At 47.4% G+C, this 13,765-nt stretch overlaps 1 protein-coding gene across 3 annotated transcripts in view; it reads right to left on the bottom strand.

The window, feature by feature from the left end:
* The window catches only part of chd6 (chromodomain helicase DNA binding protein 6), an 81,747-nt gene that overhangs the window by 45,369 nt on the left and 22,613 nt on the right, over positions 1-13,765 (bottom strand). For all 3 annotated transcript variants that reach the window (XM_064306179.1, XM_064306181.1, XM_064306180.1), the window contains exons 3-10: positions 9,059-9,564; positions 7,137-7,284; positions 5,299-5,448; positions 4,600-4,662; positions 4,422-4,477; positions 2,034-2,151; positions 1,689-1,775; positions 544-678 (exon numbers count right to left, since the gene is read on the bottom strand). In XM_064306179.1, coding sequence (XP_064162249.1) covers positions 544-678; positions 1,689-1,775; positions 2,034-2,151; positions 4,422-4,477; positions 4,600-4,662; positions 5,299-5,448; positions 7,137-7,284; positions 9,059-9,564 — 1,263 coding nt within the window. The remainder of the gene's footprint in view (positions 1-543; positions 679-1,688; positions 1,776-2,033; positions 2,152-4,421; positions 4,478-4,599; positions 4,663-5,298; positions 5,449-7,136; positions 7,285-9,058; positions 9,565-13,765) is intronic.

The following is a 13,765-nucleotide window of genomic DNA, read 5'->3' as shown; positions in this document are numbered from 1 at the left end:
ACGCACATATACACCCACACACACACACACGCACATACACGCACATATACACCCACACACACGCAAGCACACTCACATACCTATATACCCACACGCACACGCACATACACACACACATACATATATACCCACACGCACACGCACATACACACACGCGCACACACACATACATATACACCCACACACATGCAAGCACACTCACATACATATATACCCACACACGCGCACGCACATACATATACACCCACGCACATGCAAACAGATACAGCACCTGCTGATGAATGCACGCGCACATAAACACTGGCAAGCACACACATACACACACACACATGCACATAAACGCACGCACACAAACACAGTCTTGCAGGAAATTAAAATTCACATGCGCAAACAGACACACACACACACACACACACACACACACAAACGACCCCTTTGGGTCCATTTAAAATGAATCAACACAGAATCCAGATTAATAAATCATTTTTACACAGAGAGGACCAGCATACACATGATTTTTGGAGTTTCCCCTCCTTTTCCTACCACATGCTTGAGCTCCGGAACTTTCTTTATCTCCTCAAACTCTCGGATTTTCCCCGGGTCCACATCCTCCTGGAGCTCCCAGGTGCTCTCCTCATAGGACAGCGAGCACCACTTCACCAGGTAGTGAGTCACCTCCTGGCAGACCACAGACACACAGTCAACGGGCTCCTCGCACTCCAACATTCATACACGCACGTTTATAAGGCATCACTTTACCTCACAATTATCATTTCACACATACGTATATCTACAGCTTGGATTAATGAAACGTTTTCTATAAACAGAGATAAGTAACACAGGGAATGAGCCCTTACCAGGCCAATTTAGAAATTCCTGTGAAGACAAACTGAACATTTTCCCTGCAGTTTATGTTTCTAATAGAACCACTGAAGATGCATTTTAAAACTGAACACACAGACTTTTATAACACCAAGAAATCACTATTTCACTCATATCCTGATGGCTCAAACCTACATAATGTGGGGGGAACAACAGCTGAAACACGTATTTTGAAGTCCTGAGCCACAATGGCACTGCATTTCCCCTACTGAGCCACAATGGCACTGCACTTCCTCATATTGAGCCACGATAATGGCACTGCACTTCCCCATACTGAGCCACAATGGCACTGCACTTCCTCATATTGAGCCACGATAATGGCACTGCATTTCCCCATACTGAGCCACAATGGCACTGCATTTCCCCATACTGAGCCACAATGGCACTGCATTTCCCCACACTGAGCCACAATGGCACTGCATTTCCTCATAATGAACCACGATAATGGCACTGCATTTCCCCATACTGAGCCACAATGGCACTGCATTCCCCCACACTGAGCCACAATGGCACTGCATTTCCTCATAATGAACCGCGATAATGGCACTGCATTTCCCTATACTGAGCCACAATGGCACTGCATTTCCCCATACTGAGCTACAATGGCACTGCATTTCCCTCATACTGAGCCACAATGGCACTGCATTTCCCTCATACTGAGCCACAATGGCACTGCATTTCCCTCATACTGAGCCACAATGGCACTGCATTTCCCCATACTGAGCCACAATGGCACTGCATTTCCTCATAATGAACCACGATAATGGCACGGCACTTCCTCCCACTGAGCCACAATGGCACCTCACCTCTCCCGTTTCGGTGTCCGTTGTGTGGGCCACCTCCAGCACCCGGTCCACCTCCACGTAGTCCGGGTTGAAGAGATCCTCGTCTGGCTGCAGTACAGAGAGGAAGGCGGTAAACAAGGACACTGGACAAAGAAACAGTGAACGCTTCATAAACGCAGGTTAAATGTTTCACGTACGTTTTGATTACATCATAAAAAGAAAAGCAGCGGCAAGGACCAACGGCTCTTTCATTACATGACGTCACGCTGTAACCACAGCAACACCAGGTCTCCAGTGCCTTGCTTTGGCATGCCCCACAGCAACAGCCAGGTGCGTTGTTCCCCCCCTTTTATTCGGGAGGCTCACCTCAGTGAAAATGTGCTTCAGCTGCGCCTGCTTGTTCCTGAAGCGCTTGATTTTTTGGTGGATACGCGGATCCTTCTCCAGTTCCTCTAACGTGGCCCACTTACAGTGCAGGTAGGAGCTGTGCACCACAGACAGAGAGACAGAGACAGACGCACAGACGTGAGGACAGACAGACAGACAGACGCACGGACATAAGGACAGATACACAGACAGACAGAGACAGACAGACAGACAGATGAGAAAGCAGGATGTTAACATTTCACCAGTGCTCCATGTGTCAAAGGAACAGTGTCAAACTCACATCTCTGCTATAAGCCAGGAGAAAAGCAAGACAGTTGAAATCCACCCACTGTCCAGGAAGCAACCAATATTCTAACCAATCATGTAAACCCACTGCGGGTCGGAGGAGGAAGTGGAGATTATGAGATACAGGGAAGTGGCTGAACAGTGATGGGGGAGTGTGTCAAATATGTAACTCATAATCTGTGAGTGCCACCGCCCCTGTGAGAATATGACCATTGGGGAAGTGGCACCCATGTGTAGCCTATAGCAGTTACAGTAAGTGCTGTTCCCAGCCAGTAAGGCCAGAGTATCTTCCTGAAATCTCTCAAGATCTGACGGCCTGCTTTCCAGGACCAGTGTCAAACAGAGATTTAAAGCCCCTGAGAGTGGTTCGGAATGGCGTGCAGCATCCAGCTGGGGTTTGATATCAATCAGACCCCGTTGGGGTTTGATATCAACCAGACCCAGCTGGGGTTTGGTATCAATCAGACCCATCTGGGGTTTGTTATCAATACAGATCAGATCAGAAGCAGTTGGGGTTTGATACTGATCAGAAGCAGCTGGGGTTTGATAATGATCTGACACAGCTGGGGTTTGATACAGACCAGACTCAGCTGGGGTTTGATACTGATCAGAAGCAGCTGGGGTTTGATACAGATCAGAAGCAGATGGGGTCTCATACTGATCAGAAGCAGCTGGGGTCTCATACTGATCAGAAGCAGCTGGGGTTTGATACTGATCAGAAGCAGCTGGGGTTTGATACTGATCAGAAGCAGCTGGGGTTTGATACTGATCAGAAGCAGCTGGGGTTTGATACTGATCAGAAGCAGCTGGGGTCTGATACTGATCAGAAGCAGCTGGGGTTTGATACTGATCAGAAGCAGCTGGGGTTTGATACTGATCAGAAGCAGCTGGGCTTTGATACTGATCAGAAGCAGCTGGGGTTTGATAATGATCTGACACAGCTGGGGTTTGATACTGATCAGAAGAAGCTGAGGTTTGATACTGATCAGACGCAGCTGGGGTTTGATACTGATCAGAAGCAGCTGGGGTTTGATACAGATCAGAAGCAGATGGGGTCTCATACTGATCAGAAGCAGCTGGGGTCTCATACTGATCAGAAGCAGCTGGGGTTTGATACTGATCAGAAGCAGCTGGGGTTTGATACTGATCAGAAGCAGCAGGGGTTTGATACTGATCAGAAGCAGCTGGGCTTTGATACTGATCAGAAGCAGCTGGACTTTGATACTGATCAGAAGAAGCTGGGGTCTCATACTGATCAGAAGCACCTGGGGTCTGATACTGATCAGACTGAAAGTCATTAAGGGGTCTGCGAAACCTCGTCTAGCCACGCCCCCCCTCCCGATGGGGGTTTATATAAGGAGGCCGCAGCAGCGGCCCGCACGCCAGCCATGACGCCAGTCCTAAAATAAGCAGGTAGCCTGCGCAGAGCGTCACGCAGTGCGATTCGCACCATATGGCCCTGCACCAGCTGCAGAGACACACAATATTTCAGCACAGATTCCTTCAGCCTCCCCGGGGCATGCCACTTTAAGTGCTCCCGGGTATTATCTGGAGTCAGCACACATTTCAGTCCCTACTGGAAAGCCACAACATTATTATGAATATCTGATGTTCTCGCACATGTACATATGTATGCGCGCACACACACACAGACGTGCACACACACACACACACAGACGCGCGCACACACACACATGCGCGTGCACGCGCACACACACACACACACGCGCGTGCACACACACACAGACACACACACAAACACACCTACACACACACACAGACGCGCGCGCACACACACAGAACACCTGGGAGCTCTGCAGCTGGATTCAGGGAAAGTGAAGCACCAAAGTCAGACACAATCACGGCAGCAGGACTTCAGGGAAACGCTGCAGAGCGCGCTCGTTCTTTTAATTGCTTAAAAAAAAACATGAACGAGGGAGGAAAAAAAGAAAAGAAAATCACACCCAGAGCCGACTTCCTAAAGCAAACGTGTCAGCTGGTCCCCCACTAAAACTGCCGAAATCCAGATGGGGGAAGACGAGGCAAAGCAAATTTCAGAGCCGCCTTTGATGAAGCACTTACAAGTTCCTGTATTTGACGTAGAACTCCTCCGACTCCTCCGCCTCGCCAGGAGAAGTCTAAGAGAGAGAGAGAAAGGAGCCCCGTTCAGAGGAGGGGAGAAGAGAGGTGCTAACACGGGCCGATCTGGGGATAATGGATCTGAACGCGTGGCGTTAAAAACTCCTGCGTCTTGCAGTACCTCTTTCTTCACACGGACAGACAGGATTTTCTCTATGATGTTGGCCTCGTCTTCTGGGGGCTCCTGGGGCGAGAGAAGGGAATGATTAATGCAAGCGTGCGTACGCGTGCGTGCGTCTGTGTGCGCGTGTGTGTGTGTGTGTATGTACGTGCATGTGTGTGTGTGTGTGTATGTACGTGCATGTGTGTGTGTGTGTGTGTGTGTGTGTGTGTGTATGTACGTGCATGTGTGTGTGTGCGTGTGTGTGTGTGTGTGTGTGTGCGTGTGTGTGTGTGTGTGTGTGTGTGCGCGTCTGTGTATGTACGTGTGTGTGTGTGTGTGCGTGCGTGTGTATGCGTGCGTGCGTGTGCGTGTGTGTGTATGTACGTGCATGTGTGTGTGTGTGTGTGTGTGTGTGGATGTACGTGCATGTGTGTGTGTGTGTGTGTGTTGTACGTGCATGTGTGTGTGTGTGTGTGTGTGTGTGTGTATGTACGTGCATGTGTGTGTGTGTGTGTGTGTGTGTGTGTGTGTACGTGCATGTGTGTGTGTGTGTATGTGTACGTGCGTGCGTGCGTGCGTGCGTGCGTGCGTGTGTGTGTGTGTGTGTGTGTGTATGTACGTGCGTATGTGTGTGTGTGTGTGTACGTGTGTGTGTGTGTGTGTGTGTGTGTGTGTGTGTATGTACGTGCGTGTGTGTGTGTGTGTGTGTGTGTGTACCTCTGACTGCCAGGCCAGGGTAGCAGAGTTGAGAGCCGGGACCCTCCCAGTGCCCAGCACAGCGATGGTCTCCCCGTCGTCGTCCACCACCTTAAAGTCCAGATCCTCATTATACTTCCTGCGCTTCACCTGCCTGCCAGAACGCCGCTTCTGAGAACACAGAGACCTTCCTTACAGACAGCTCCACACACAGTCACAACAGCACACTCACATACTCACTCACACACACAGTCACATACTCACTCACACACACAGTCACAACAGCACACTCACATACTCACTCACACACAGTCACAGTAGCACACTCACATACTCACTCACACACAGTCACAATAGCACACTCACACACACACGCGCGCACGGACACACTCGCATACACACACAAACACACATGCACACAAACACATAAACATACACAAACACACACACACATACACTCACACGTTAGCCCATTTAACAGACGCACAGGTGAGATTTTCCTTAAGGACTCTTCCATTTTACTATGTGTGAACTTCTGACAAACACCTGACTTTAGCATTAAATCCATAAATAGCCCATCTTACCATTCTTCCAGGGGTAACAAGCAGCTTTCTCTGCCACATTGATATGTTGTTCTCAGCACACATCTCAGCTTGCCTGCGAGAAATCTCAAGCCTGGATGGCTAATCATCGGCTGGAGCTCAACTTGGCTGGAGCTCAGCTTCTCTACTCCCCAGCTAAGTCTCTCCCCCCTGCTGGCCCCGTCCCTCCCCCGGCATGGCACCACAGTGCCATCCTCTTCATCTGCCAGGGATATCAGAGAGGTCCTGGTCACCAAACTCTACTCCTCTGAGAACAGCATGGCAGTTGGACGTGTAGATTCTACTACCACCTACTCAACCCAGGCACTGATCATCTCCCGTCTGGACAACTACAACTCCCACAAGCCTCCCCGCCTCGGCCATCAGACCTCTGCAGCTCCTCCAGAACGCTGCTGCTCCTCTGATCTACAGCTCCCTCAGACTCAGCCAAGCCCCTCCCCTTCTCATCTCCCTCCATTGGCCACCAGTACCAGCTCACATAAAACTCAAAAACCTTGGTGCCGCCCTATCGGGCAGCTAAAGGGACAGCTCCAAAATTCAAAAGATCATCAGACCCTGCACACCTACCAGACCTCTATGCGCTGCTACTGCTGGTCATCCCCCTAACATACCTGAACATCCAGGTCACAAATCCTGTCTGCTCTGCCCCCAAGGTGGCATGAGCTTCCCACTGCAGTCAGAGCAGCAGAAATCCTGCCCATCTTCCCACTGCAGCCAGAAGAGCAGAAACCCTGCCCATCTTCCCACTGCAGTCAGAAGAGCAGAAACCCTGCCCATCTTCCCACTGCAGTCAGAAGAGCAGAAACCCTGCCCATCTTCCGACGCAGAAGACTCACCTCTTCAGTTTGCACTGTGGCTCCCTGACATCCTATAAATAAACCTATCTACCTTTCTTTTTTTCACTGGACTTTCTTTTGGCTAATGTCAGAGTTTTAGCTGTGTAAAGATAAGTTATCCATCTAGTGGAACCTTATTTTGTTACAGTACGAATTCTTGCTCGCTAGGCTAATGTTACACTTAGTGATTATGAATGGGCCTGTGTGCTTTCTTGGTGACGGAGCATTCTTGTGTTCCTGTGAGAAACACTGATGTTCTTCTCTACTGTACGCTCCTGTAGATAAGTGAACACAATGTAAAGTCTAATTAAACTGTCCTCGTGATTAAAAACCGAATCCAGGTGACTCTTCTGTCCAACCTTCTTCTCTCCCGTCTCAAGAGAGAAACCTCCCATTTGCGTGGTCTCTGGGGGGGTCTCACCGTGCTGTCCAGCGCGTCCATGCTCTCCTCGTTCCCCGTCGCCAGGGCGGAGAGGGACGTCGACTCGTCGCTGTCGCCGGCCTCCGGCAAGGCCTCGCATTTCCGCTTGCCTTTCTTCTTTTTCTCCGGCGCCACGGGACCTTGCTCTCTGTGGAAGACAGGGGGCAGCAGAGGGGCGCTCAGCTCCAGATAATGAACAACATGAGAATACACAATGAGGAGGACAGGCCATTCAGCCCGTCTAGAACATAAGAATACATAATGAGGAGAACAGGCCATTCAGTCCATCTAGAACATAAGAACATAAGAATACATAATGAGGAGAACAGGCCACTCAGTCCATCTAGAACATAAGAACATAAGAATCCATAATGAGGAGAACAGGCCACTCAGTCCATCTAGAACATAAGAACATAAGAATCCATAATGAGGAGAACAGGCCACTCAGTCCATCTAGAACATAAGAACATAAGAATACACTATGAGGAGAACAGGCCATTCAGCCCATCCAGACTTATTTACCTACAAACAAGAGAATATCCAGTTAGTCTGCATACGATGAAACTCAAACACCCCAAAGGGTTCAGTCTCTACAGCATCACCATGGCAGGCTGTTCCATGCAAAGCAACTCTTTGTGATTAAAAAAGTGTCCTGATATCAGCACAGAATTTACATTTTGCCAGTTTCCATCTACGCCACACTCAGCTAGAAAAAATGAACTGGAAACCTTAACCTTATTTTGTGTGGTTCACAATATTAAGCCTTTAAATGAAATTAAAAAAAAAAAACCTCTAACAGGTCCCCACAAAGACTCCTATTGCAAAAATTTTGCAAAAGAGATTATGTGTCTTTCCTTGAAACTTCATATGTCAACCAGAAACCAAATCTAGCTATAAGGGGTCACACTATCAGATCCACAAAAAAAGAAAGAAAAAAACATTTCTTTTAACCCCAACCAGTAAATGTAACACTGCTGGTAAATATAATCCCCTATTAGCCAGTAAATATAACACTACTGGTACATGTAGGCTAATACCTGATTAGCTAGTAAATGCAACACTGCATTTTGTACAGAAAACCACCTGATCACAGATAGAAGGGCTCCTATGGGTTCACATTATTGCTGACTGACAATTTCTGTCACTGTCCAACAGACACAAAAAGCAACAGAAAGAAGAAGAATCTGAACTTATTAACACTAAATTAGGCCCTTTTGATAAGGTCCAGAGGCACCAGTTGTACAGACAACTATCGGTTAAAAAAGAAAAACCCAACTGTAAAAATTTTTTAAATTTTTAAAAAAAAGTTTGTTTCCTCACATCTCGTTTCGTAGGTGTTTTTTTTTTGGTTTTTTTTAAAACCATACACAGACTTTGCAAAACGATGCTCTAATTTCCCCTTCAGTTACTCTCAAATTTTAATGGCAGCTCATCTGACCTGTAAAATACACATTTGCAAAAAAAATAGATGACTACGTAAAAAAACAAAAAGACAAAAAAACTAGCAAAAAGTTCACTTCAACAAGAGTACAACAACAGCACCCTGCAAACAACCACATCTCAGCCGTCAGGGTAAGGGCAAGAGATTCGGATGTGACTCAGTATGTGACTCAGCATCCGAACCCGTCTTTAACTGCGGAGGGAGAAAACAACCTGCTGGATTCTACACATAAAACAGGGACGGTCATACAGATTAGACTGGGGTAGTCTTCGCCGGCAGCACGCGTGGAACCAGGAGGCCCCAGCTCTTAAGGCGTTTGTGTGTCTTAGGCCCCGCCCGTTCTCAGGCGGTGTGGAAAACAACAGGCCGGCCCGGCCCCGCCCCCCGCTGCATACCCAAACGCAGGGGCGGCCCGACGGGGCCCCAGGATGGAGGGAAAACAAACGGCAGAGGAGAGGAGCGGAGCAAAGCGCAGCCTCACCTCGCCTTGCGCCCCCGCTGTTTGGGAGGGGACGCCGCGGCCTTGCAGTCTCGTGGGGCCTTGGGCTTCGCGTCCCGCGGCTTCCGGGCCTTCTTGGGCTCCTTGGACTTGCGAGGGAGGGGCTCCTTCCCCTCCCTCGGCTCTTTCTTCTTCTTTGGTTTCGCCTCCTTCTCCGCTTTCTGCCAAGGGCCCGGCTCCTTCTTGTCTTTTTTCTTCCGTTTCTTCTTCACCCGGGCCCCGCCCCCGCCCCCGCCGTCGTCCTCCTCTTCGCCGCTCGGCGGCTGGGACGGGAGGGAGGGGGCGAGGCGCCCGGCTCCGCGACCCGCGTCCCCAAACCCCGCCGGTTTGCCGCGGGACATGCAGTGGTTGGCCAGCCCACCGGGAGCCCTGTTGTGTTCCTCCGAGACCAGGGGACCTCTGGGAAATGTAGTTTGTGCGTTTTGGTCAGTGGCAGTAGAAGCTGCGGCTGTAGCTTGACTGTGCTTTAGTAACTGGGTGGTGGACATCTGCAAGAGAAGAATCAGTGGAGACAAAAGAAACCGGTTATCGGAAACTGCATGTAATCCAAAACCACAGAAAAACAACGAAGCACAGAAAAAAGCATTCTCCATTACCCTCCCCCATAAGTTAGAATAGACATTTAAAAAAAAACATAAAAACAGTTCAGTACACCCCGTGGCTCTTCAGGTCCAGAGCTGGGGCCCCCGGACTGAAATACAGCTAGAACTGTGCAAAGCTGGTCAGGAACACACCAACAACTCCAGAGCTCTGGGAGACTATGCCAAATAACTCCCCACTTCAAAAACACTAGCTAATATAAGGGATATATTCACCATAAACAAAATTTGCACACTTGCACACTCAATTTCTAAACGGATAAGCCAAAGATGATGCAGAATCTGTAATCTGACGTATAAGAAATGAAAAGCCGTAATCTACCCGGCAGTGTGTGTGATAAAAGACCACAAAAACTGGGAGGTAAGCACCATGATGACCTCAGGTAAAAATATCAAGTGTGATTGCAGCTGTGGAAAGAAATAACAGCTTGGTTTAAGAACTGGCTGTGAAAACTCCCATATACATGAACCAATCCCAGAGGCATACTGGATGAGGCAAGACAGCCCGGACCTGCACAGACTGGTCACACCTTCAGTACAGAGGCCCACCCCCACGCTACATGCTCTCCCTTTAGCCTTAGCTCATTCAAGTGCACAATGGAGTCGACACCTCTCCACTGCGCTGTCCATCAACCTGAAATCACCGCATTCACAGGACAAGCTTTTAAGTCCCAGACCGGTTCATTTGCATAATTACACCAAGTAAATATCCAGCGGGAGAGATAATACGCGTGGGGTACATATTTTGTCAATACTGGTGGTAGCTTTCATCAGCAGTTAATTCAATTTCCTGTGTCTTTCTATATCTGGACCTTGTCCTGTTGCCCTTCTCTGTCCTTTTTCCCCCAGAGGCTATATTAAATCTGTCTCAACTGAAATGTGCCCTGCATGGTCACATTTGACTGTCTGGCTGTCTATCGCTGTTCAATTAAATGAGCAAACTTCAGGTCCACACTCACACCCCCAACTCCTCAGCCCACTTTTGAGGTATGCCTCAACACCCACACACACCCAACCACTTTTTTAAAAATCCATTTATATTTTTTGGGAAGTAAGGTTTGAAAAAACCACTTTTTTGAGGGGGTTTATTATGAAAGAGACACTTTCATGCAAGAAGATGTAAGCACAGTTCCATGAAAATAAAGAGAAATCATAAAACTGAATGATTAAACAGTCCACTGAACCGTCCTACTGAAGAATCCAACTAAATGTATTAGCTGAACTTAAAATCAACTTATTATATCACAGATCCCTGCTTTTCAGTGTGCAACACAAACTCACAGGTCCCTGCTTTACAGTGTGCAACACAAACTCACAGGTCCCTGCTTTACAGTGTGCATAAACTCACAGGTCCCTGCTTTACAGTGTGCAACACAAACTCACAGGTCCCTGCTTTACAGTGTGCATAAACTCACAGGTCCCTGCTTTACAGTGTGCAACACAAACTCACAGGTCCCTGCTTTACAGTGTGCAACACAAACTCACAGGTCCCTGCTTTAGCTAGCTAGCATACAACTCACAGGTCCCTGCTTTACAGTGTGCAACACAAACTCACAGGTCCCTGCTTTACAGTGTGCAACACAAACTCACAGGTCCCTGCTTTTCAGTGTGCAACACAAACTCACAGGTCCCTGCTTTACAGTGTGCAACACAAACTCACAGGTCCCTGCTTTACAGTGTGCAACACAAACTCACAGGTCCCTGCTTTACAGTGTGCATAAACTCACAGGTCCCTGCTTTACAGTGTGCATAAACTCACAGGTCCCTGCTCTGCAGTATGCATAAACTCACAGGCCCCTGCTTTACAGTGTGCACACAACATCACAGGTCCCTGCTTTACAGTGTGCATAAACTCACAGGTCCCTGCTTAGTGTGCATAAACTCACAGGTCCTGCTTTCAGTGCAACACAAACTCACAGGTCCCTGCTTTACAGTGTGCACTAAAACTCACAGGTCCCTGCTTTACAGTGTGCATAAACTCACAGGTCCCTGCTTTACAGTGTGCAACACAAATCACAGGTCCCTGCTTTACAGTGTGCATAAACTCACAGGTCCCTGCTTTAGTGTGCATAAACTCACAGGTCTCTGCTTTTCAGTGTGCAACACAAACTCACAGGTCCCTGCTTTGCAGTATGCATAAACTCACAGGCCCCTGCTTTACAGTGTGCATAAACTCACAGGTCCCTGCTTTACAGTATGCATAAACTCACAGGTCCCTGCTTTGCAGTATGCATAAACTCACAGGTCCCTGCTTTACAGTGTGCATAAACTCACAGGTCCCTGCTTTACAGTGTGCAACACAAACTCACAGGTCCCTGCTTTACAGTGTGCAACACAAACTCACAGGTCCCTGCTTTACAGTGTGCAACACAAACTCACAGGTCCCTGCTTTACAGTGTGCATAAACTCACAGGTCCCTGCTTTACAGTGTGCAACACAAACTCACAGGTCCCTGCTTTACAGTGTGCATAAACTCACAGGTCCCTGCTTTACAGTGTGCAACACAAACTCACAGGTCCCTGCTTTACAGTGTGCATAAACTCACAGGTCCCTGCTTTACAGTGGCACACAAACTCACAGGTCCCTGCTTTACAGTGTGCGACACAAACTCACAGGTCCCTGCTTTTCAGTGTGCAACACAAACTCACAGGTCCCTGCTTTACAGTGTGCATAAACTCACAGGTCCCTGCTTTTCAGTGTGCAACACAAACTCACAGGTCCCTGCTTTACAGTGTGCAACACAAACTCACAGGTCCCTGCTTTACAGTGTGCATAAACTCACAGGTCCCTGCTTTTCAGTGTGCAACACAAACTCACAGGTCCCTGCTTTAGTGTGCAACACAAACTCACAGGTCCCTGCTTTACAGTGTGCAACACAAACTCACAGGTCCCTGCTTTACAGTGTGCAACACAAACTCACAGGTCCCTGCTTTACAGTGTGCATAAACTCACAGGTCAAGAGACTCTCACAGTTGCACCTTTATTGATTTGCACCAGGGCAGGAAAAAAAAATTACAGAAATGTATTTTATTTTATTATGTACTATTATTGACAACGTACCACCACAATACCATGTAATATAAACAGCACTAAAAATAGAAATGACAAAAACAGTGGTGTGTTAACAACAAAATGAGGAAAACCAACTAACACAAACTGAACACCACTGCAGTGGAGTCAATAACTGATCAATGTGAACTACTGGCACATTTAAAATGGCTGTCCACCATACAGCCGGGATGAAAAAGCATCAAACGGGCTGATGGGAGATGAAGTCCAAGAGCAATAAAATGAAAGGAATGACTCCACTCATGCAAATGTTCAATTTATTTTCAATGTGCTAAAATGATTAGCTAATTTTTGTTTGAATATTTAATGCTAAATTATTAATACTGCTTTTGCAGCTATATATATAATGCATGTATAAGTAATGAATGATACAAAAATGAATAAGATGAATGTACTGTACCAAATGATACATGCTTATGTTCAAATAAAACAAAAATGCAAGCACTCCTCAGTAATCCTCAGGTCAATAACGCTTGCCTAAAATTCTGTCAAAAACATGAATCTTTTTCTCTGAGGTCTACACCTGTGATTCATCATATAATTAAAAGGGGGGGGCAATGCTTGTGAGAGATCTAAAGTCACTGTAAATAACTACAAACTGAATCAGATGGATTTGAGGACACTTAAGCACGATCAAACAGTCAGTTAGCATTTCTAATCATAGAACATAATGAATTTACACAAAACAATTTGCAAATGTATTTTCCCACAATCCACAGAGAGGAAAGGAGGGGTAATATTCTGTGCTTTGATTTGATTATGAAAGCATGAAAGGATTTCAAATTAGCTCATGTTCCTTTTTTTTTTTTGCGCAAACAAACCGCTTTTCAACATGGACGCGTCCTGTAAGGAACGACAAGAATTCTAATGAAAAACATGATTTTTTTTTTTCCGCCCCCAAAATTGCTACAAAGGTACAGGCTGTTTCAGTGGTATTTTCAGAAGCCGAAGAAATGAGGTAGCAAACGAGCTAACAGATATTGCCTCCGTGAGATGAAAGCCCTCGTGTGACTCCAGAACA

The sequence above is a fragment of the Anguilla rostrata genome, chromosome 13 (assembly GCF_018555375.3).
Source record: "Anguilla rostrata isolate EN2019 chromosome 13, ASM1855537v3, whole genome shotgun sequence".
Classification (NCBI taxonomy): domain Eukaryota; kingdom Metazoa; phylum Chordata; class Actinopteri; order Anguilliformes; family Anguillidae; genus Anguilla; species Anguilla rostrata.
Note: the sequence above shows the minus strand (reverse complement) of the source record. Positions and strands in the feature narration are given on the sequence as shown.